Genomic DNA, 22,034 nt, shown 5'->3' with positions numbered 1-22,034 from the left:
GAGAAAAAGCCTTAATTTTTAAATGGAGAATAGCTGGAATAGTTCCAGGAGGATCTTTCTTCATGTTGGCTGTGAGGTAGCCAGCTTCTTTCTTCCCTCCAAAGCTTTGCTGTATTGTTATCTCTGCCTGGCAAGCTCCCTATTCCCAGCAAGGGCTGATGTTTGGGAGAAGCAGAGGAGCTGTTTCCATTGCTGACAGCCTCAGGGTATGTGTGGCACCAGGAGCCCAGGTGCACTCTGTGGGGGGAAAGGGAGTCAGCTAAGAGGGAAGGGAAACCTGTCGGCTTTAGTTTCCCTAAAGGTTTGGGCAGGGCAGAATAGTTCAGCAAGACTCAGTCCAGCCATGGTGAAAATAACTGTAGTTTTGTCAATCATTATAAAATACTGAGATCGGGCCTAGAATTGGCTGGTTATTGTTCCTTCTTTGCCCTCCTCTCTGCCACATCAGTATTTGCCTGGTCTAAAGCCTTTGGAAATTCAAATCTTCCCATTAATTTGACTGAGCTCTGGGCAAGACCTTCTGAGCAAAAGGCTGATGTTTGTGTGGCATCCATGGGGAACAGGTTTTTCTGGTTTTGTTTCATGTGATACCATGTTTTGTTAAATTTGTGTGATCTAGACTTTTATTTTTTTGCTATTTTGGGTGGAGCAGATTAGATTATCCAGAAAACATTTGGGAGATTGGAGACTGTCCTTTATGTTTTCAAATGTAATCTGAATACAAATGGCCAGCCCTGACCCTTTGCTCCTTGCTCACCAGTGACAGCTTGGGGAGCACAAGAAATCAACATTAATCACCATATTTGTTTGTCTAAGAACTAAAAATGTTTTCTCTTGAAATCAGTTCTCTAGCTCAAATCTGCTTACCACCTGTGATTTCTTCTACTTTTTATATATCATTAAAATGTAAAACCAAAATAAAAGGAAAACAAACAGCTGAGGGAGTGTCTGTTCTGGATAAGGCATTGCCTCATTTAATGTATGTATATGTTACTTTTTGAGTGTGTGTGTGTGTTTATGCTTGCTGAATATAATTATTCCTGTTTAAATCCTGTGCATCAAGGAATGGGCAAGCAGAGACCCCTCCAGATCTCTCTGTGTTCACAGATTAATCTGTCTAAATGAGATTCTCTGTGTGGCTGCCAAGTTTGCCCTACGCAGTATTTAAATCCATGATACAGAAAAAGAAAATGGGATTGCAGTGTCCTTGTGATCAGTTTCTTAATAATTAGTAGGATTCAAAGTGTCTACTTTTAAGGAAAGCTGTAGGAATGATTTCCTGTAAATAACCCAGGATTTGGGGTGGGACATCAGAAAAACTAGATGTGCTATCCAGTGCTAGAAAAAATTAACACCACTTCCCTTCCAATAGACTCAGTTGTGTCCTGGTTTTGCTTACATGACTTAAACTCAAGAGCAGTTGGGCTGGTTTAAAAATAATGTTCATTCCATTACATGTAGTTCCTCTGGTTTTTTACAGGCAAATCTTTGTGTATCCAAGTATAGTCCTAGCAATGGAATAGTGCCTTCACTTGTATCCTGAGGTGCAGTGTATTGGAGTGCCTTTCACAACAAAGTTTGCACAGAATTAGTCACAGCACTTTGAAGTTGTTTTTTGCTTTTTGAACACTGACATTATCATTACATGCTGCTTTTCTTCTTTAAACTGCCTAAGGATGAAGAGCTGAAACTTGGTGTAGCATTATCAACTTGTTTAGAAAGCTGGCCTGAATAAAAGTCTCGCCTGATTTGGGTGAGAATCAAAATAAATATGAAGTGACAGGCTTGCCATTTCACTCACCTTGGAAATGGATGAAGAGAGGTATCTAATTCTTTGAATACAAAGAGTAAATTTATTTGAAAGCTCTCTTGGAGAGCACAGCACAGGAATTGGCTCAGTTGTTAAGAAGGGACTAGGAGAAGAGAATCCTGCCAGACCAAGTGCCTGTGAGTTGGTCTGTTCCTGAAGCAGATTATAGCAAAATACTGGTGATTGCACTGGTTTCCACAGTTCTGAGCTGCATTATGTGAAAGTGTCCAAGAAGGGAGACTGGGAGCAATGAAGCTGATACCTCTTTACTCTCTTGCATTGCTGACTTCAGTGGCTGCAAGCTGGCAAACCACAATAAAATCAGCTCTGCTTGTAGCTGTATCTGTACAAAAGTTACAAAAGTTGTATGGGTCAGCTCCTCTGCAGCAGTCCTCAGCACCTGAGAGAGTTCATGTGTGGCCTGGCCTCTGGAGCAGGTATAAACCAGTGCAAGAGATACTGCAAGAGGATAACAGGCTTTGATGCAGTTAAGTTGTACAGCAGAGCCCACTGGTATGTAATACACTTTCCACCCTTCCTCTAAGGACTTTGTAATGTCTCCTGAACATGAAATTGAGCTGCTTTTCCTGAAGGGTTGACAGGATTCATTCTGTATACTGAGAAGCTGTCATTCAGAGGACTAAATGACATGCCTATCCTGCAATAGTGAGTGAGAGTCTGGGAAGAATGGAGTTATTGGTGCACTATTCAAGTTTGAAAAAAGCTCAGTTCAGGTTGAATCAAAATATACTGTCATTTCTTTAAAAAGTAATAAATTAAAAAATCAGTATGTCAAAAGATTTATTGTTTTGGGAGTAAGCTGAAGCTTCCTATTTTCAGACCCTTGTGCAGCTGATGGACAGAGAGACATGCCACAATGTCCCCAGTAGCAGTGGACTTGATTTGGCATCCCAGAGACCCTTATTCCTTTACCTTCTCATTCAGCCATCAACACACTTACCTAGGATGTAAGATTGCTGTTCAGTATTATTCTGTGCTCAGATATATTTGAGCATATCCCCTGGATAAGATGCAAGTAGTAGGCTAAAGTATGTGAATGGCTGTCCATGTCCCTTGATTAGGCCGCTGCTCTTATCTAAGAAACTGGATATTACTCTGAACACAAAGCAAGGCACACATCCCATTTTTAAGCATGTGACCCAACCGTAATCACAACACCCCAGATCCTTGCTCTTTGGCTAAATGACGAAGTGAGCAATCAAGAACACCAGTTTGTAATGTGACTATGCCATGGTTTCCTGATCACTGTAGTCTCCTGGGAGGTTCAGACTTTGAAACCAAACTGAACACAGATTCTTCTCTTCCTTGCATGAATGCTCAAGCTTCTCTTCTGGAAACTTTGTGAGTCTTGCCTGAGTTTTTTGGTTGCTGTTCAGGGGGAGAGGACAGGAGGTAGAAGAGTTAGGTGTTAAGTTCCCCCTGGGGAAGAAGCAGGGTGTTTTGGTTTTATTTCTCAGTAATTAATTTCTCTGAAGTCAAGTCTGTTTTGCCCATGACAGTAACCAGTGAGTAATCTTCCTGTCTTTATCATGTTTGACAAGTTTTTCCGTCAGTTTGTTTTCCTCTGTTGTATTGAGGATGAGGAGTGATAGAGCATCTTGGTGGTTATCTGGCGACCAGCTAAGGTCAACCCTCTACAGTGCTGTAAGTGTTAAGACAGCCATAACTATTTAGACAGGAGCTCTGTCCAGTAGAGCATGCAGATCTTTAGATAGTCTTTGGAAACAGCCTCTGGCAGTAAGGAATCCTGGTAGTTTATTCCCATGAAAGGTATAACAAAAGAGAAAGCAGAAGTCTTGCTACTGACCTCTGGCCATGTAACTGTTGAAATCCCAATGCCACAGCTCCTGTAGAGGTTGCTTCTTGCCAGAGGTACTTCACTGATCAGGCTAGAAAGGATATCATGTTCGGCAGTATCCATTCACCGTGCATTCACCTCAACTGTTTCTTCTTGACCTCATCTGGGACACCCAGATGCCAGGCTAGCCGCTGGACTGATCTAGTAGCAAGAGGCAAATGCCTGTGGTCCTGCTGTGTTCATTCCACAGTGACCTGTCAGTGTCTTACCAAGAGATGAGAAAGGTCTTGAATCAGTGGATTATCTTGCTTTCACTAAAGGGTAAGTGATGAAAACAGTTTCAACACAAGGTCACGTCCTTTCTCCCAGAGGAAAGGTACATATGCAAAACTTTCTGTGAAACCACGGGGCAAAGGTTTACTTCATATTTGCATTGCCTTTGCATTGCATTGCCACTAAGCACTGGCCTTGAGCTCAAATCCTACACTAACAGCTTGATTTTGTCACATCTCTGCTGGAACCAGGAAGTAGGAGCAGATTATTCTTTCCTTTTTTTTTTTTTTAATAAAAGAAATGTAATTAATGTTTCATGTTGCTTAGTTGTCGCAAAAATCTGGTCACTTCTTTTTTTTATTTCAGCATCTCAAGAGCTCATCAATTAAGTCTCTATGGGGTTAAAATTAATCCAGATGTGTTTACACAGTATCTGCTTTAATGCAGTAGGCACAGCTGGTTTTTGGATGTATCCTGGCTAGATTCCAACATGAGCAGTCACATTTTCCCTGTCTCTGTACTCCCTTGTAGTTTATCAACAAGAACACAAAAACTACAAGAACATTATTAAGCTTGGTATTTCAAAAAAACATTAATTGAGGTCCCACTGCCATGAGAGGCATTTTAATGATTGGGTATTTATAAATTCATCTGAAGTTGTGGGGTTTTTTGCCTTCCAGTTTTTGAACTTTTGGGATTGGATTTCAAGTCTTTTCTTGCCAAGGGGATAAAAGCTTTAAACTGATATGAAAGTCTGGTTTATTCATAGAAGGCCAGGAGTTCAGGTTTTGGTTTGATCAAATACCATGAAGCTTAGGATATAAGGTGACAGCTGGCAGGATGACATTAGCCAATGGCTAATTGAGAGTACAGGTTGAAAAAGAAAAAGCACATGCTCATGTAACTTCTTCCTGATGGAAAAGGAGGGACCACAGCTTGGCCCAAGGCCCAAATTTATTTTTCTTAAAAGAAAATTTGAATCTAAAGGGGCAGGACAATAATTTCTATATTGTTAATTAGGAATTAACAATATCCAATTTTTGTTTCTCCTGACAAGGATAACAGAGGTAGCCATGCATCTGCACTGCCATTAGATGTTGTTCTGAGGTGTATTGTGTCTTCCAATATCTTGTGGTTCCCTGGTTGCTTGGTGGAGGTGTTGCCATTTTGTGTGGGCTTCCTGTTAGAGCTTATCCTTGATTATTGTTACAGAGTTAGCTTAGACCAGAAAGTACAGGATTGCTTTTGCTTGTGGAAAAGATTTAACTTTTATTTGAACTCTGTTCCCTGTGGGATGTGTAATGGTAGGATTTGAGTACTGTGTACCTTTCATGGCTAGCTGCTAGACAGGGATTGAACAGCAGGGATGAAGCGAGCCGTATCCCTGGAATAAAATTGCTTCTGTGTCACCTGATGCATTTACGAGTCTGCTAGAAACTTCCATTTGGAGCTGCGCACATCTAGGCTTGTCAACAGTTGGCAAGGATATTGTCTCTTTTGATCATCTAAAGCAGCAGCATGGCCAAGAAGACAGTAGTAATACCAGTTCTGGAGATTCCATTGCACGTCTTGATGTCTTCCTTGAAAGATCCAACATGTGGAGTTACCTGAAGGTAGAAGCTTCATCTTTCCTTTGGAAAGCAAGGTTCTCTCTCTTATGGTTACAAATGAACTACCAATGTAAAAGGACTCTAAAACTGGAAGGCAAAACATAAAAGATCAACCCAAACTTAAGACTTTAAAGCTATTCTCATAATCTTGGAGACCTCGGTCATTATATTAAATACGGTTAAAATGCTGGTAGCTGTTATAATTGCTGGACCAAAATCTATTTTTCCAGATCTGTGGTCTCTGTATTTCGTTATTTATTTGTTTTATACTAAGCAGAGAACAAAATCAATGGGGGGCAGATTTATCTGTTTGCAAAATAAAACAACAGCAACACATAAGTTGTTATGCAATGTTTTCTCTAGTATCCACATGATTAAAAACACAAGTTTTTCCTTGTAATGCATCCAACTAGATTCCTTTTCCTTTAACAGTTTTTATGATGTTAAGTTGTCCTTCACAGGAGTTTTCAGGGGGGTTTCTGAATGCATGGCATTTGTTAGAGGAAACAAAAATTGAGAAAACTATGCTGCCATTGTCTGGTTAAATTCATGTCTGTATCCGAAGTGCTGCTATTTTCAGATTTTGGAGGTCTGCTTACCTTTGCCTCCACTCCAGTCTAGCTGTGAATTGTACTTAAGTTCAAAGTTTCTTTTGTCAAAAGCATATTTGTGAACTGTGATTCAGGCTGTAGTTTTAAAGTAAATGTAAAGTTAAATATTTTTTTCAGAGTTAAGAACTTACTGAAAATTAATACCGAAGGGATCTGTGGATAGCCGTCTCTCTTCTGATGTGATGCCTACAGCTAAAATAAAACTAGTTACAAAGGGCTCCACCCCTGCAACAACTTTAGGCACAGTTTAGAGCTCATGTGTGTGCTCACACACAGACTACAGAAGCTAGAAACAATTCCACGGCAGGCGTGCCTGTGTGCATGCTTACGACTCTGGCTTTCCAAAGCAAAAGTGAAAACTCTTGTGAAGAAACCGAGAGGCTGAAGGGGTTAAATGAAATACAACTCTGCTTTTCCTGTGCAGTAAGGATTAGTAACCAAACAGAAGCAGGAGAGGAGAGCACTGAAGTGCCACTGTTTCAACAAGATCGATTGGAAAGAGGGTTCTGGAGCTTGACTGCAGAGTGTCTCCAACTTTTGTGCTCACCTGTCACAGGCACATGCAGAAGGTAGGAGTTGACTTTGTGTTCTGGGCTGTTTCCTGATCCCTCTACCTGGATATCTATTCTCTATTAGTCTTTTCAGTGCTGTTTGTGCTCTTCAAACTATTTTTCATTTCCCACCTTTTTTCTTTCAGTTAAAGGAGTACAGGGGAGAGGAGAGACCAGAGTCCTTATGAGTGCAAAATTTTATTTCTTAGGAGGGAGGGAAGCAGATGCTCTATGTGTTCGGTGAACACGCATACCTTTGACACGCATTTACTCACAGTGGGACCTCATGTGCCCGCAGCTGCTGTTCCCGGTGTTGCGGCTGGGGGGAGCAGGGAGTGCCCGGGAAGGCCCTGTCCGTGTGACACGGTGCCGGGCGAGCCCCGTGGGGTCAGACGCACATGCTCTGTCAGCGCGCAGGGTGCGAGGCAAATGGAGCAGGGCTATCGACTGGAGAATCGGAGCTTTTGCACGCGGGCACAAAGGCTGTGTGGGCGCTACGGCCCTTGCAGCCCCTCGCTGTGCTCCCTGGAGAGCTCCGGCGCCAGCAGGTGCTGAGGGGCACCGGGCCGGTGCTGCTTTAGCTGCGTGAGGGGAGCCGTGAGGGAGGCCCGGCCAAACGATGCCGTCAGAGCCAACAGACCTGTTTGTGAAAGGGAGGTTTTCAGCACCGGGTCTCCCACCCCTGAGGGAGCCTGACATGTGAGGCAGGCCAAGGCAGCAGCTGCAGGGACCTGTCCTGGCATGGAGGAGGTGTAATGCTCTGGAAGCAGTGTGGAAGTGCAGTAGATATGCCTGGTAGACTGGATGTTCCTTGTGGGTGGATGGTCACATGGAAGTAGAGGAGCAGTTTGAAAATCAGTCTCAAGGCCTTGATGGGGGTAATATTAGCTTTGAATGGAGACCCTAGGACTAGGAATAACTAGTATTAGTACAGGAGTTTAGTAAGAGGGTATGTTTCTTTAGGTCTGCCTGTAGAAACCTTAAAGTGACTTTGTAAACACCTTTGTTTGTTACTTTGGTAAGTGTCTACACAAACACAGGTTTACCCTTCCTGCATTGTACTTCCAAGGCCCTTCAACAGCTTCTTTGTAAACTGGCTTGCAGCCTATATGTTTTTATCCCACCTTCTCAGAGATGTACCACACACTTTGATGCCAGAGCATCCCCAGTCTCTGTAGACAGCGCAGCCATGAAAATCCATTGTTTCTGAGGTGCAGTGTGAGGATGAGCCAAAGTGCTACACAGCCATGTGTGTATTGGACAGCTTCACTCTGGGCTTCCAGGACAAATGCTCTGCTCTTACAGGGAGCAAAGGGAGGTGTTTGTGATGAGGAACAAGGGTAGGTAAAGTCACACGTCTTTGGTATGGCACTAACTAAAACTAATATTTATTCATGTCAGTGAATTAAATGATTGATAAAATGAAAAAAATTAAAACAGAGCAAATTTGCTGTCTCTGGAAGTTTTGATGCTTTTTTTCTGTCCAGTGTGAGATAACTGAGACTTCTTTTTCGGGCCTATTTTCAGATTCTTATACAATGTGAAGTGTCCTGACACCTTAAAGGTGTTTGGTTTTGAAATATTGTGCACTATGAGTGTAAGTGCTTGATGGCATCACAGAAATGCTGGGTTTGGGGTAGTGTCTTTGTAGCATTTGCCTAATCCAAATCTGTTCACTAGTAAACAGTCTGAAGGTAGCATTTGATAGAAGGTGTGTGATGAGTGATTTGAGGTGATTTTCAAGCAAGGATGTAGAGCTCTGTTTGGTGGTTTCTGTACGTATGTTTAAAAGAATATTAGGTAAAAACCAAAATTGTCTCAATTTTAAGGGAAAGTAGCCACCACTGTGCTGTAAAGAACTTAGAGAATGGATGATCTGAAATGTTGCTGTTCAGTAAGTGTAAGTAACTTCTGATGCAGATCACTTCACTTAGGCTTTGGGATGGACTCTCTCAGATCCAGCTGCTTACCAGCTTGGTAAAGGAGAATGCAGGTAGATCTCACCTAATCTAGCTGCTTCAGGGATTAATTGCCTCTCAAAATTCTTTTGGAGTCTAGGAGAATGGCCGTGTCCAGACTTGCTAAAAGGAAACAGGAAAGCAGTTACGTTGTTGCAACTGGCTTTCTTGGTAGTACTTTGAGTCAAAGGTGCAAAGTTTATTCTTTTTGTTCTGTTAAAATAGGAAACCTGGGAGAAAAAACCCACCCCTCTGATCTTGATTGTGGACCTCTTCTTCTGAATATAATGTAAATCAGGCAAAATACTGTTCTGTGCCTCAGGACAGATTGAGCTTAGGCTACCAGAAGGCTTTCTCTTTGTTCTCTGGGGACCTTAAATGTTAATAAAATGTTTACCATTTTATTCGTTCATGTATGTGCCTAGTGACTTATAATACACAGCAAACAAATAGGTTTTTTTTAAGAGGATGGGAGCTGCTGTTTTGCATGAGAACAGCACCTAGAATACACAGGATGCAATTACAGTAGTCCTCACAACTAGCATTATAGGCTCATCCTTAGCTGAGTGAAGGGGAAGATGTTTTCCTGGTGGCATATTGATGCTCAGTGAACACCAGAGGAAACAGGTTGCTTTGCTGTTGGGTCTGTGGGAAGGATGATACAAAAGTGATGTAAGCCCCACAATGTACCTGGCATAGCTGCTGAGCCCAGGCAGTGACGGATGACTGCTTGGATTCAGGACAGTCATTTGCAGTTATGCCCATTGTATGATGGACTTGTCAAAAGGACTTATTTCTCTCAAAATGATAGTCTGCTGGACACAGCTTCACAGTCTCATTTTTTATCACTCCTGGATCTGAACTGCGATTTGTTGTGGTCCAGTCTTGTCTTGGACAAGGAATAATAAGGGCTGCTAGACGTTTGGGAAGGGATTTTTATATTGAAGTACTTGAGTGGGTGTCTACTCATATGCATAGTCTATGATCAAATCATTTGTTTATGCTTTCTCACACAATAACAAGCTCACCTTCCTGACATGCAGACATGATGTATAGAAAACAAGTGCCATCCACAGATTGTTTATTTTTCTGCCTAGCCCTTAAAGCAGTAATTGGAGGCTCTGGTTTGGGCATCTGTGGGAGAAACCAGCTTCAGAGCAAAGAACCAATTTATTTTTAGATCACACCGTTGTCATTTTGCTGTGATCACACCGTCGAGCATGTGCTTCCTTTGAGAGCTCTCCAGGCACTGCAGTGTGATCACACCCTCCTCAGATCATTTTTTATGAAGTTAATTTTTAGTGACAGATGAAAGATGCTAGGGCCAGTATTCTTAGAGACAGCAGCCCCAATTCCACTAGCACATACTCTCCCTCCTAAGTTTGTTAGTCTAAAGTTCTGGTTTAGGTTGTGATTTTGTTCCATTTTTGTTTCTTTTAGTTCACCTCATGTTACTCATCTTTCCCTTGCACAGTAATGTAAGCCCACAGACTTCTCTGGGGGAATTTCTGCCTCATACCACTGAAGGTGTGTCTGCATCACAGTCAGTAGGGGTGATTCCTTAGGGAAGAGATGTACCTGTACAAGCGTGGTGATTTTGACATGTTTACACATATATATATATATATATATATATATATATATATAAAAGACTGAGTTAACTTTAGATGAAATAAACTATCTTAGGTTCCAGAAACAATGCAGAGGCAGCAGCAATCAAAACCCACATGAGGTTCAGGGTAAATAGTCTCATGTTTTCCTGTCTATTATTAGTCCCCAAGCAAATTTATTTAAAGGTTTTACAGGTGTTCCTTCTGCATATATACTACAAGCATACTGTTGAATGTAGTGTTAACATCCTCTCAGTGAACAGAGATGTAAATCTTGCAAAGAGAGGCAGAGAAAAATTTACATTGTTTTAAAATCTCCTCTTGAGATAACTCTAGGTTTTTATTTTTATTTTTTAACCCATTGCGCAGCACAGAAATTGACATGTTTATATTTAGGATGGAATGAAGTCAAATAAATTTGAAGCCGTCTTCTAGCATGAAAATCCTTTAATCCTTTATTTTCCTAAAGAATTCTCAAAAATTTGAATTGTAAGGGATTAGTCTCAGCTGGGTAACATGATTAGGTAGGGGTTGGAGAGTGAAGTCCCTCCCACTGTAAGTGAAGAGCAGGTTTGAGACCACCTCAGGAAAGAGAATAGGCACAAGTTTGTGGGGCCTGATGAGATGCATCCCAAGGTCCTGAGGGAACTGACTGATGTGGTTGACAAGCCACTCTCCATGATATTTGAAAAGTCATGGCAGTCAGGCAAACTCCCCAGTGACTGGAAAAAGGGAAACATTTTTCCTATTTTTAAAAAGAGAAGAAAGGAAGACCCAGCGAACTAAAGACCTGTGAGCCTCCCTTCTGTGCCTGGGAAGATCATGGAGCAGATCCTCCTGGAAGCAATGCTAAGATGCATGTTAGGAGACGTGGGAGAGGAGGGGACAAGACAAGGAGGGGATCCAAGAGAGGCCAGCATGCTTCACTAAAAGCAAATCCTGCCTGCCTAGCCTGGTGCCCTTCTGTGGTGGAGTGACTGCAGTGGTTGACAAGGGAGGACTGACTGATGTCATCTACCTAGAATTCTGTAAGGCTTCTGACATGGTCCATATGAAGGACTTGGCAGTTCTCATGGATGTAAAGCTGGACATGAACTGACAGTATGTGCTCGTAGCCCAGAAAACCAACCACATCCTGGGCTGCACCCAAAGCAGCGTGGCCAGCAGGGCAAGGGAGGGGATTCTCCTGTTCTACCCTTGTGAGACCCCACCTGGAATACTGTGTCCAGGTCTGGTGTCCTCAGACCTGCTGGAGCAAGTCTAGAAGAGGCCACAAGATGTTCAGAGGGCTGGAGCACCTCTTCTATGAAGAAAGGCTGAGACAGCTGGGATTGCTCAGCCTGGAGAAGAGAAGGCTCCAGAGACACCTTATTGCTGCCTTTTGGTATTTAAAAGGAACTTAAAAAAAGATGGTGAGTGACGTTTTATGTTGGCAGATAGTGATAGCACAAGGGGTAATGGTGCTAAACAAAAAGAGGGGAGATTTAGATTAGGTATTAGGAGGAAATTCTTTACTCAGAAAGTTGTGAGGCACTGAACAGATTTCCCAGAAAAACTGGGAATGCCCCATCCCTGGAAGTGTTCAAGGCCGGGTCAGATGGGGCTTTGAACAACCTGGTCTAGTGAAAGGTGTCCCTGCCCATGGCAGGGGGGTTGAACTAAATGATCTTTAATGTCCCTTCCAACCCAATCCATTCTATTATTTATAAACAGCAGCAGTGCTCAGTGTCAGTTAATATTTCAGGTCAGGCTAAATAACTCATAGAAATGAAGCTTAAGCTGTGACAGGGCAGTCACAGCTTAATATAAATATAATATAAAGACTGTTAGCCATTCCTCTTCAATTTGTGTTTGGGGTATTTTATCCTTGTCATGTATTTTCCATAGGCAGTGTGTGGCTTCTTTTTGCAGTGTCTAAATCAGTCTGTGTGCTTGTCATTATCCCTACATGCTCCCAGATTTAATTAACAGCTAAGCACAGTGAGACTACCAAAATAGAAAGCAGAATCCTATCTTTACTCCTTATAATAAATCTCTGGCTGCAAATCTAATAGTGGGAGGCTAGTTGCATAAAATTGAATCTGAGCTGATATTAATAGGTAGACAGAAAATTGCCCTCATGAAATACTCCATTAGCTCCTGCAAAGGGCTGGCATAGTGATTAGATTTGCTTGGAAGACGCTGCTTCACTGCCCTAAGCCTGAGATACATCATTGTGGATTTTGGAGAGCAAGAATAAGGCAGGTCTGCATCTTCCCCACCCACTGATAGGGTATGGTGTGAGGCCTTACTAGAATCTGTGTGCTGATCTTGCTCTTGAGCCTGATGATTTTTCAGCTACTGTTTTGTGTGATTTCAGTATTCAGAGGCTGCTGTGGCTTCCCCAGGTGTTGCTGAATCTTGCTTTGCTGTAGAAGTCCTCTGTAGAAAACAGTCAGTCTGTGTCAGCCACGTGAAGTGATGGCCTAGTGCAGATTAATGTGCCTGTTAGGAATCAGGCTGAAGGCTGAGTTGAAAACCATTGATAAAGCAGGCTTGAAGATGCTTCTGTGTTACCACTACTCAGTTCTCCAGCCAGCTGGTGCTCTGCTGCTGTGCTTGTTAGTAAGTTTTTCTGACTTTTTTTTTCTTTTCATTTAACAAGGTGAATTTTAAAGTTATTCTAGCTGAAAGTTTGTCTGTCATAATATGCCTAACATGGCTGAAAGTATATCTCACTGGGATAACTTTCTTGATGAGGATTCTTCAACTTCTAACGTATTTAGAATTAATAAGTAAATCTGGATACCAATGGTAAAGACACTGCCGTAAAATGTCTGCTCAGACAATTTGTGCTTTCTTTATTTTCTCTCCTTTCCCATTAAGCCCTTTCAGCCAGTCTTGTGCTTAAACTCATTTATAAACATTTACCCCTTGCTTTGTATACAAACAGCTCTTTATGAATGTGGTTCATTGCATGGTCAAGACAAAGGCAATTCAGCATTCTTCTGTTTTAACGGGCACATGGACATTATTTAGCTTATCTGCCCCAACCCAAGGACATAAGGCCCAGGATCTTCTTTGAAAAATTGTCCAAAAAAGGATGGCTTACTGTGGTTGGGGAAGAAAACAGGCATGTTAAGAAGTATCTTGAATGTGATATCATCTGCTTAAAGTGGTGATTTGTTTCCTGGTTCCTCTAGGCTGTATGATGTCATCCTTCTGCTCTCCCCACTCAGCTCACATCCTAAGCAAAGGGAGGTTTTTCCCTGTCCTTGATCCCTGCTCCATAGAGCCCCTTTCTGTCCCAATCGTCATCTCAGCTTCTTTCTGTGCGGGTATGTTTTCCCTTTTTAATTCTTCCAGCAAAAACTTAAAAGGTGCTTCTCAGTTGTCAAGACAAACAAAAGCACGCTGGAACAAAGATATGCTGGATGTTTTTTAAAGCAAATAAAAAATCATAATGTCTTTAGAAAATGTAGTGAATGTAAAAGCTCGAAGACTTTGCTCTGAGTCAATGACTCAAAAAATTTATGTCAGTGAATAACCAGGCAACATATCATCATCCTTTCTGGCTTCCCACCTCCTTCAACCAAACTTCTAAAAATAAAACATCAAAGTGAGATCTGATCTGTTAAAGGGGAGTGGAGGAAAGGGAAGGAATTTCTGAAAAGGTGTGAGTAGTAGGATCCCTGTGGCAACATTTGCTTTAGTGCTGGATGTGCTAAACTTTACAATAAGCCATTTCTGTTGATATTGCAACAGGTAAATATTTATTGCCAGGATGGCCAACCTGTATCTCACAAGCTGTGCATGCAAAGGCAGCTTTCTGTGTCAGGGTTACTTCAAAGGGAATGATAGATCCATACTGGGTAATTCAAATTCCCATCAGGGAGATGAAATGGCTTCTAAGGACCTGCCAAAGTCAGTAATGCTGGGTGGCTTTGCCACTTTCCCTGCATGTCCAGATAAATCTCATCTAGATTAGGCAAGTGGAACCCTGAAGGGGTCTTCTGCCTATGAACCACTCCTAGAACAATCCCTGACCCACACCTGTGATATGTGTCTTTGGCCAAAGATGATTTAGAAATGTGGTTCACAGGCCAAAGAAGGCTGGTCTGCCTTTTGTGCTAAACAGAAAAGAACCACATAACACTGGCTGTCCAATTATTTTCAAAAAGAATAGAGAAAACCTGATAAATGTGTAAGTAATGGAACTCATGAAACTTGTTTTATTCTGACTTTGTGATCTGATTCTGTAGTGCCTAAACAGCTTAAGTTCTTGCTTACACAAGGCTGAGTTATTCATAACATTACTTTTAAGTTTGGATTTCCTTCCTGTTGAAAAGAAAAACTCATCATCTAAATGGATTAAAAGTTCAACACATCTCTTCATCCTGGTCCAGTATCTTTTACCTCAAAATGTAACTTTATTGCTTTTGAGACCCTGAAATTAGACAACTGATTCAAAGTTATTTTTCATATATATATACAGGCAACGTAGGTCTTGTTTCCCCAGGGACATGGATGTTAAGAGGTTGTTTGGAAAAGTGGCCAAGTTTAAGTAAGCAATCTTATTTGTGCATTGGAAGGCAGGGTTTACACACGTGAAGTAAACATAGGAGTCATTAAAACTATCCTTGATTCTAAAACATACTCTTGGTCTCCATGAAGATTTGACTGATCTTGCTAAGTCTGCCGGGACCTGGACAAGAGTTTCTAAGTAAATAAAATATTTTTACAGCAGCTCACTGCTGGCTCCACTATAGAGAAGTGTCCAAGTCTGCCCATTTTCTAGAACTTCTGTTTATAAAGGCAAAAACTTCTTTCCTAAGTGGGTTCAGCGTCAAGCCCTGAAAATAAGGGTGCTTATCCCAGTTTCCAGTGGTAGTGGAGTTCTTGTGTTCTGTTCTGTTAGGAAATTGCAGCTATGCCCTCTGTAGTCCTTTCACCCTCCCACCCTCCTGTTTTGGAATAGAAGGTTCCCAAGTTGCTAAAGTTAGATTCCAGTTTGAACTTCTTCAGTGTTTGGAGAAGCTTGGGTCAGCATCTTTTATAGAAAACAGTCCAGAGCTGAACTCTGAAGCCAGTTCTTTTTGACCAAGCTCACAGATGGCTGGAACCACTCCTCACTTTTTAAGTCTTTTATTCATCTCACACGAGCAGTTAATGCCAGATGTGACTGTCTAGACAATTTGAATTTCTTCTGGTGTATGAGCAGAGATTTCAGCTGGGCATACTTCTATTTTTGGTTAAAGATTCTGGTTGCTCCTTACTTGTGAACTCATAAACCCTCTCCCTGAGATAACTTCATATTTTAGCACTATGGCAGGAATTCCTCCTTGTGAGCTTTCCAGCAGCTGTTCCATAGCTTGAGCATAAAGTCACCATTTCCCCTCAGGCCCTGCTGCTGTTTCTGGGTGGAGGAGGGGTGGAGATGCTGTTCTAGCACACAGTGGGAAAAGGAAGCTGGGGAGGGTTGAAGAAAACTGGAGATGGGCAGGAGGTTCAGGGAGCAGCAGCTGCTGTTGTTACAAGTGAAAGCACAGTAAAACACTGTCCTTCTCATTTCTTCCCCCTGCATGTCCAGCCTGCAGTGAGAAGAATGGCAAACAAGCAGAATAAACATGTGCTGCTGTACCCCAGGTCCTACAAGGAGTTAAAAGGCCATTAAATCCAGAAACAGAACTTGACCCTTTTTTTAAGGTTTCAGACAGATTCTTCAGTCCCATCTGTTGTGGTTGAAACTAAGGTGAAAGGAATCAATGCTGAATTCTACATCTGAGGAGGATTTTAAAATAACAAGTTTGTTGATGTTCAGATAATCAAATACAATATTTGTTTTCCAGTGGGGATTTTCATAGGATACAGACAGCCCTGTTCTTCCTTCTGATGATGCTTCCTGGAATCTCATGACTAGTTTAATAGGGCTGGATGGTCTAAACATTTTAATGCTAAATTTGGGACATATGATAGCAATCTCCATGCAAGTGCAATGGCACAAAAGTACAAGCAAGCACCAGAGCTATAACCTCTTGCTGCTTTGATGCACAGCGTTGCCCCATACATTGGATTCTGACTGTGGTTGTCTACTCAGAGAATCTTTTTGTCCTAACTGGCTAAAAACGTCCAAGATACTAACTACCTGGGGAATGGGAGCCCCAGTGACGTGCTCCTGTAGCCTCTTCTCCAGAAGCCTTGTGTGGTTTGGTCCCAGCTCCCTGCCTGCCTCTTGGTTCAGATGCTAGAAATAGCTAGCAGACAGTTCATTAGCAGCAGAACAAGGTTTAGATTTTCAAGGTCATATCCGTGGACCTGAGAGGTGCCTGGAAATGGAATATGTGAGAGAGGAGAGCTGGGGAGGAGATTTTTCTTTTTCCTCTGAGTAGTAGGAACAGGAGCTGATCTCAAATATTTACCTCTGATACCAACACCATTCAAGGAAGATGCTGCTTTCACAATGCCTTTTCCTAGTGCTGTGGGCACATTATAATGTCATTCAGGAGAACCTGGCTATTTGTGTGTGTGGATCTTCTAGCAAAAGGATCTCTTCTTGCCTGTGCTTCCCCTGAGAAAGGATATGACTTGATATGCTTGGTAGGGTGTGACACAGATCCAGCCTGATTTGGTCATTGGCCTCTAGCCTCTACAGTACAGAGAGCATTCTTTACCTCTTCTGGAGGGTATCCCCAGGTTGTTTCTTCTTTGATTTGAATAGGAAGAGTAGTAGCACATGTGGGTGATAGAGGGTACATAGTCTTCCCTCAGTTTCCTAAAAATGATTAACTGAAATTAATGAAAGTCTTTTTATATAAAAAGCTCCTATATTTTCATTTTCTTATGAATCTTATGATTGGCACTCAGTATTTAGGGAGAGAAGTTTATCTGTGCTTGTTTTTCCCAATTCTGTTTCCCCTGTTCATTGCTAATTTGCACACAGAATTTGATGCAACTGAACTTTTTTAGTAGCTTTTACATCTGAAAGAGAAAGTCTTTAGGAACAAGCTTTTTATTCTCAGCATGCTGAATGTTGAGAGAGTTAAAATCCACGGTATATATGGACTTGGAGAGTTGTAGTAAGATCTGTTCACTGAGGCCTAGGACTGTAAGAAAAATGGCTGCCCATCATAAAGTAACCTGAAATACTCAAATACCAGATGGAGTAAGTTTCATTTTGGTTATTTCTTGGTTGTGATGTCATTTTCTTTCAATGTTATAATTGTTAATAGTGATACACATTCTGTATTTTATCTGGATTTAATAGGCCAGGCTAAAAGAGCTATATATGAAGTTTTAATATTAAAACAGATGTTACAAGGACTGATGAAATAAACATTTCTTCCTTGATGCTTCTGTGTGCTGTGAAAGGAAAATTTCTCCTTTTACCTTTCCTTTCCAAGTTAGAAAGAATCTCAAACTAGATAAAACTGTGCTAGAGATATCCAGTCCATCTCTTTTTTTTTTTTTCCTGGGCTTAACTGGTCACAGGACCATGAGAAATGGTGATGAGAAAGAGTCAGTCTGTAGTGGCTGAAGTGTCCCTGCACAGCTGTGAACACTGGTGAGTGGTGGTTGGTGTGGGCTGCAACTCAAAAGAGGAAAGATTAAGTAGAAACAGGGAGTACCAGCAAAATATTGTGGTCCCATAATGCCCCAAATTTAAGAACAGTTGTATTCTGCCTTACCAGCCTACATGACCTGATCTCCTCTCTAGCTCTGCAAAGGGGATATAACTACTCATGGTGAAATCTAGCTATGGCTGTCCATGATGCATTGTTGGATTTTAAACAAGCACAACCACACAAGATGAATGTAGGGTACAGAAATGTTAATTGTGGAATTTTTTAACCTGGGTTGGTTGAAGTCATTGCAATCTTCAAGTGTTTTATCAGGTGTATACATAAAGGAGTGGGAGGGCAGACATGCAACAGCATGCACCTTCCACTGTGCCTGGGGATGGTGTTCTCATAATACCAGAGGAAAGTTCAGGGAAATATTTACTCTCAGTAATTATATCCTGGCTTTCTGTGCAGGGTAATTTCAGTCTTTGCAGATGCCTTCATCTATCCAGGGAGTGTAGTGATAAAACTGCTTTTCTTCTCTCCCTTTTATTTTACTTCCACCTCCATTTTTACTGCATGGTATGGTAGCTTTTCCACTAGCAGCAAAGAAGCAAGCAATCCTGATGAGTAATTTTTCTGTTCCCACAGGCAGAGATGAAGAACTTATTCCTTCTGCTCATGCTAACAACGATGTCACCTTCTGCATTTTCAGTAAGTAAATGCTCTTCTGAACTCTGTTACAAGAAATGAAAGATACTTCTGTTAAGAATTGTGAACATCTGTAATTCAAGTGCTTTGTAGAAAGTATTTCTGAAAGAGCTAATAGGTTCAAGTCATCAGGCCTATTGTGGTACATCTTATGAAAAGTCTAACATGGCAATTAAATAATAGAATTCTGGTAGTGCCTTTAGTTCCAGGGATGTTATCTGCAAAGCAGTAATTGCTGTCCCCTGCTTCAAAGCTAGAGAGAGCTATCACTTGAAATAAAGAGAATGGATTTTTGGTTAGCTCGTTTTTCTCTTTTCTTTGGACTTAGAAGTATTAGCCATGTGGTTTAGCTTTACTGGGAGAGGTTACTTTATGTTAAACCAATTTGATATTATCAGAAAAAGAATGCAGCTATTAAGAACTGGGATTCCTCTTCCTTTCTGAGTAAGAAGCAGGATCTTTCTGAAGTAAATGCAGCTTGAGAACAGTTTTTCCCTGACTTGAAGTTAAACTTTGGACATCTAAGGTAAAAGATGACCTGCAGAGTAGAGTGGAAGTGTTAGCAAAGGAAGATATTACATGTTTGTTAGGTGTAAAGGAACAGAGAGTACAGGGAAGAAAGAGGCAATTATCACTTGGAGTAAGTGTTTTGCTTTCTAGGCCACCTTTGAAGATAAGGGATGAGAGATCAGAAATCAAGCAGAGTTAGTTGCCGTATTTTCTCTTACAGATGGAAATATGCTTAAATGAGTGTTAGCTATCTCACATCTAATAAAAAAATCATACTGTATGTTAAAAGAAACAGAAATGGAATATATTACATTCTGTTCATCTGTTCACCTGCCTATCTCCAATTTGGAGATTTTGGTGATTTTTTTAGAAGGGATATGTCTGAAATACCCTGAGACTATGAAGGCTGACATTTCTCTGTAGCATTAGACTCCACCCCCTGCATGCAATCAATAGTTCCTCTTGAAGCCGTGCTGAATGAAAGGAGAAGCTTTTGCTTGGCCACCACTTAAGTTCAGTTTCCCTGACATTCTGGATCTGTCCAAATCATGAGGAAGCAGGAAGATCCAGCAGTACTGAGGCACTCTGCTGTAGTAATTCTCCATTTTGTTTCTAGTAGAGAAGTGAGAAATGGTGTTTGTTTCATGTGGGCCATTCCTTACCAGATGCTAATGCAATCAGGCTGAACCATAGCAAGAGATGGTCCACTTGCAAGAGCTGGAAATGTCAGGACTGATTGTAGTGATGGAACTCAGGTTTGTACTAGATCAAGCTGGGCACCAAAAGAATAGTGGGGCTCCCTGAACTCCCCCAGATGGGACAGCTCTGAAAAAGCAGTGCCTGTTTCACCTTTTATGATCTTTAGGCATTAGATCATGTCCAATACTTACATTTGATCCTAGATTGTACTGCCAGTGTGCTAAAGTGAAGGCTGGCTTGAGGCTTGGCTGAAATTCATACTCAAATACATTTCCTCTGAACACCATTTCTTTCTATGGATCTGCATTTCTAGGTTGAAATGCTGGATTTCAATTTATTGTAAATAAATCAACATTGTTATTGTTTAAGGTGTTAATCTATTGAATAAACTTTTAGATGCCTTAACCAGGTTTGACACAAAGGGCAGAAGGTGCATGAGGACATCAAAGTTAAGGTCCTACAGAAACAGTATAAATTACTGTGAGGACAGAGAAAGAGGAGATTTTACTAATATTGCTATGGAGGGAAAGGTAGAAAACATGCACAAGACTAATTGTACCAGGTAGGACCACTTTATTTTGCCCTGTATCCTCTCTCCAGCTATGTCACAAAATGTGTCTAGAAAAAAACATTAAAAGATAGGCAAGTACAGTTTCCCCCAATACACTTCCAGATTATGAACCCTTTGAGCTTGAGATGTCGCTTTCTCTTCCCTGAATTTGGTCAATGCCTCCTTGAAGCCATAACACCAAGATCCTACTCTTGAGAGCTAAATATCAACTCCCATGTAGTGATTTATTAATGTTAATTAATAATTAATAAATAATAGCAATTTGGGATAGGATTTGTGTTTTCTCCTGTGCATCACTTAAGTTGCCTACATGAAATCTCCACTGTCATTTTAGTGATAAATCACTTATACTATGTTTTTCCATAGTTCTTTGCAGTATGTCTCTGGGTTTCTGTTGTCCTTTATTACCTTGTATATTACCCTTATCATCTGCTTTCATTACTTCAGTGGTTTTGGCATAACTAATAAATGTGTTGAGGCATTCAGGCTCCTTATGGAATTCTGCTGCTAATGTCAGTTCTTGCAGTGGAGGAAGATTTTACTCCTGCTTTTGTCTTTGGGCCACCTGCTCATTATCCATTGAAGAGCTGTCCTTCTGACTACTTAACTTCTTCAAAGCTTTATTTGAAGGATTGTTTTGAAAGTTCATTGGAAATCTGAGCGTATCTGGCATGTTACCCTTGTTGACATGTTTGTGAATTGAAGAACTGCAATATGCTTAGAAGGATTTGCCTTTAAAAGCCCTATTGACTTTTTCCCAAACATCCTGTATTTATGCAGGTGCCTGCTAGTTCTGTTCTTTGTTATAAGTTCTATTAATTTATCAGCTGACATCAGTTTTATGCTCTGTGAATGTACAGTTCTATGGGTTCCCCTGGGATCATTTTGTAAACTGGTGTCAGATTTTCCACTTTCCAATAATCACATGTTGAAGTGGATTTAGCTGAGAGGGTTGTCTGCTAGTATTAACAGTTTATCCATTTCAACCTTGAGTTCCTGTTAGGCCCCTTGGATAAACAACTTCTGGTGACTTCATACTGTGTGTTTTGTCCACTTTTCCAAACAAGTTTGGGGTCATAAAGTTAACTTACAATCATCCTCTTTGTAGAATTTTCTGAATGTGCTCCATTTCTTCCACAAGGATTCCAAGAATTAATTTCACTTCTCTGCAATGGCTGTATCTTTTCAGAGTTCTTTAAATTCTCTCATCATCTCCAGGCCACCCAGAGTTTGTGGAAGTCTTTCCACTTCTGAAAAGTCACTGGTTCCTGCTCTGCCTGCTGCCCAGCAAGCCAGCACAGTTCTGTAGGGCAGCACACCCCGGGCTGTGCAGTGCACCGCACCAGCCATGCACCATATCCTGCCCAGCTGACAGGAAATCAGTGGGTGTGGAAGAAGCCAGCTTTAGGGTGGGACAGCCCAAAGAGAGGTAGCACAGTGAGGAGTGTTGAAGAGTTGAACAGGGAACATGGAAAAGAGCTGTGAATCATGAGGGAGCGGGTTCAATGGTGTAGGGAGAATCTGAAGTGTTTTGAGAAAATTAAGATGTCAGGGAACTGCTGGATTTTACTGGATTTGTTAGAGGGGATATGCTAATGAGCCATGGCTAGGGTGAGAGGAGGATGAAAGGAAATGTACATAGTGAGTGTAAACCACAAGCCATTAAAACTGATGAAGACTGGATTTTTTTTCCTTGTCTTCGTAAAGCAGCTTGTCTTAATAAGATACTCAGTTCTTCTGCACCACTTTGTATTTCACTTCCT

General features: G+C 41.3%; 1 protein-coding gene and 1 long non-coding RNA gene across 5 annotated transcripts in view; one reads left to right on the top strand and one right to left on the bottom strand.

The window, feature by feature from the left end:
* Positions 1–3,725, bottom strand: part of LOC108448523 — an 11,193-nt gene extending 7,468 nt beyond the window's left edge. Inside the window, exon 1 of the long non-coding RNA XR_001864419.1 lies at positions 3,639–3,725. This is a non-coding gene — a long non-coding RNA (uncharacterized LOC108448523). The remainder of the gene's footprint in view (positions 1–3,638) is intronic.
* PAPLN (papilin, proteoglycan like sulfated glycoprotein) overlaps positions 7–22,034 on the top strand; it is a 54,336-nt gene continuing 32,308 nt past the window's right edge. The window contains exons 1-3 of one of the 4 annotated variants that reach the window (XM_017741802.1): positions 7–3,172; positions 6,548–6,692; positions 18,432–18,494. In XM_017741802.1, coding sequence (XP_017597291.1) covers positions 6,684–6,692; positions 18,432–18,494 — 72 coding nt within the window. In that variant the 5' untranslated portion in view covers positions 7–3,172; positions 6,548–6,683. Of the gene's footprint in view, positions 3,173–6,547; positions 6,693–11,007; positions 11,655–12,638; positions 12,847–18,431; positions 18,495–22,034 lie in introns of those variants that run through there. The other 3 variants (XM_017741804.1, XM_017741803.1, XM_017741801.1) reach the window with 3 other exon arrangements.

The sequence above is a fragment of the Corvus brachyrhynchos genome, unplaced genomic scaffold (genome assembly GCF_000691975.1).
Source record: "Corvus brachyrhynchos isolate BGI_N302 unplaced genomic scaffold, ASM69197v1 scaffold115, whole genome shotgun sequence".
NCBI lineage: Eukaryota > Metazoa > Chordata > Aves > Passeriformes > Corvidae > Corvus > Corvus brachyrhynchos.
This window is presented reverse-complemented; position numbering and strand designations above follow the sequence as displayed.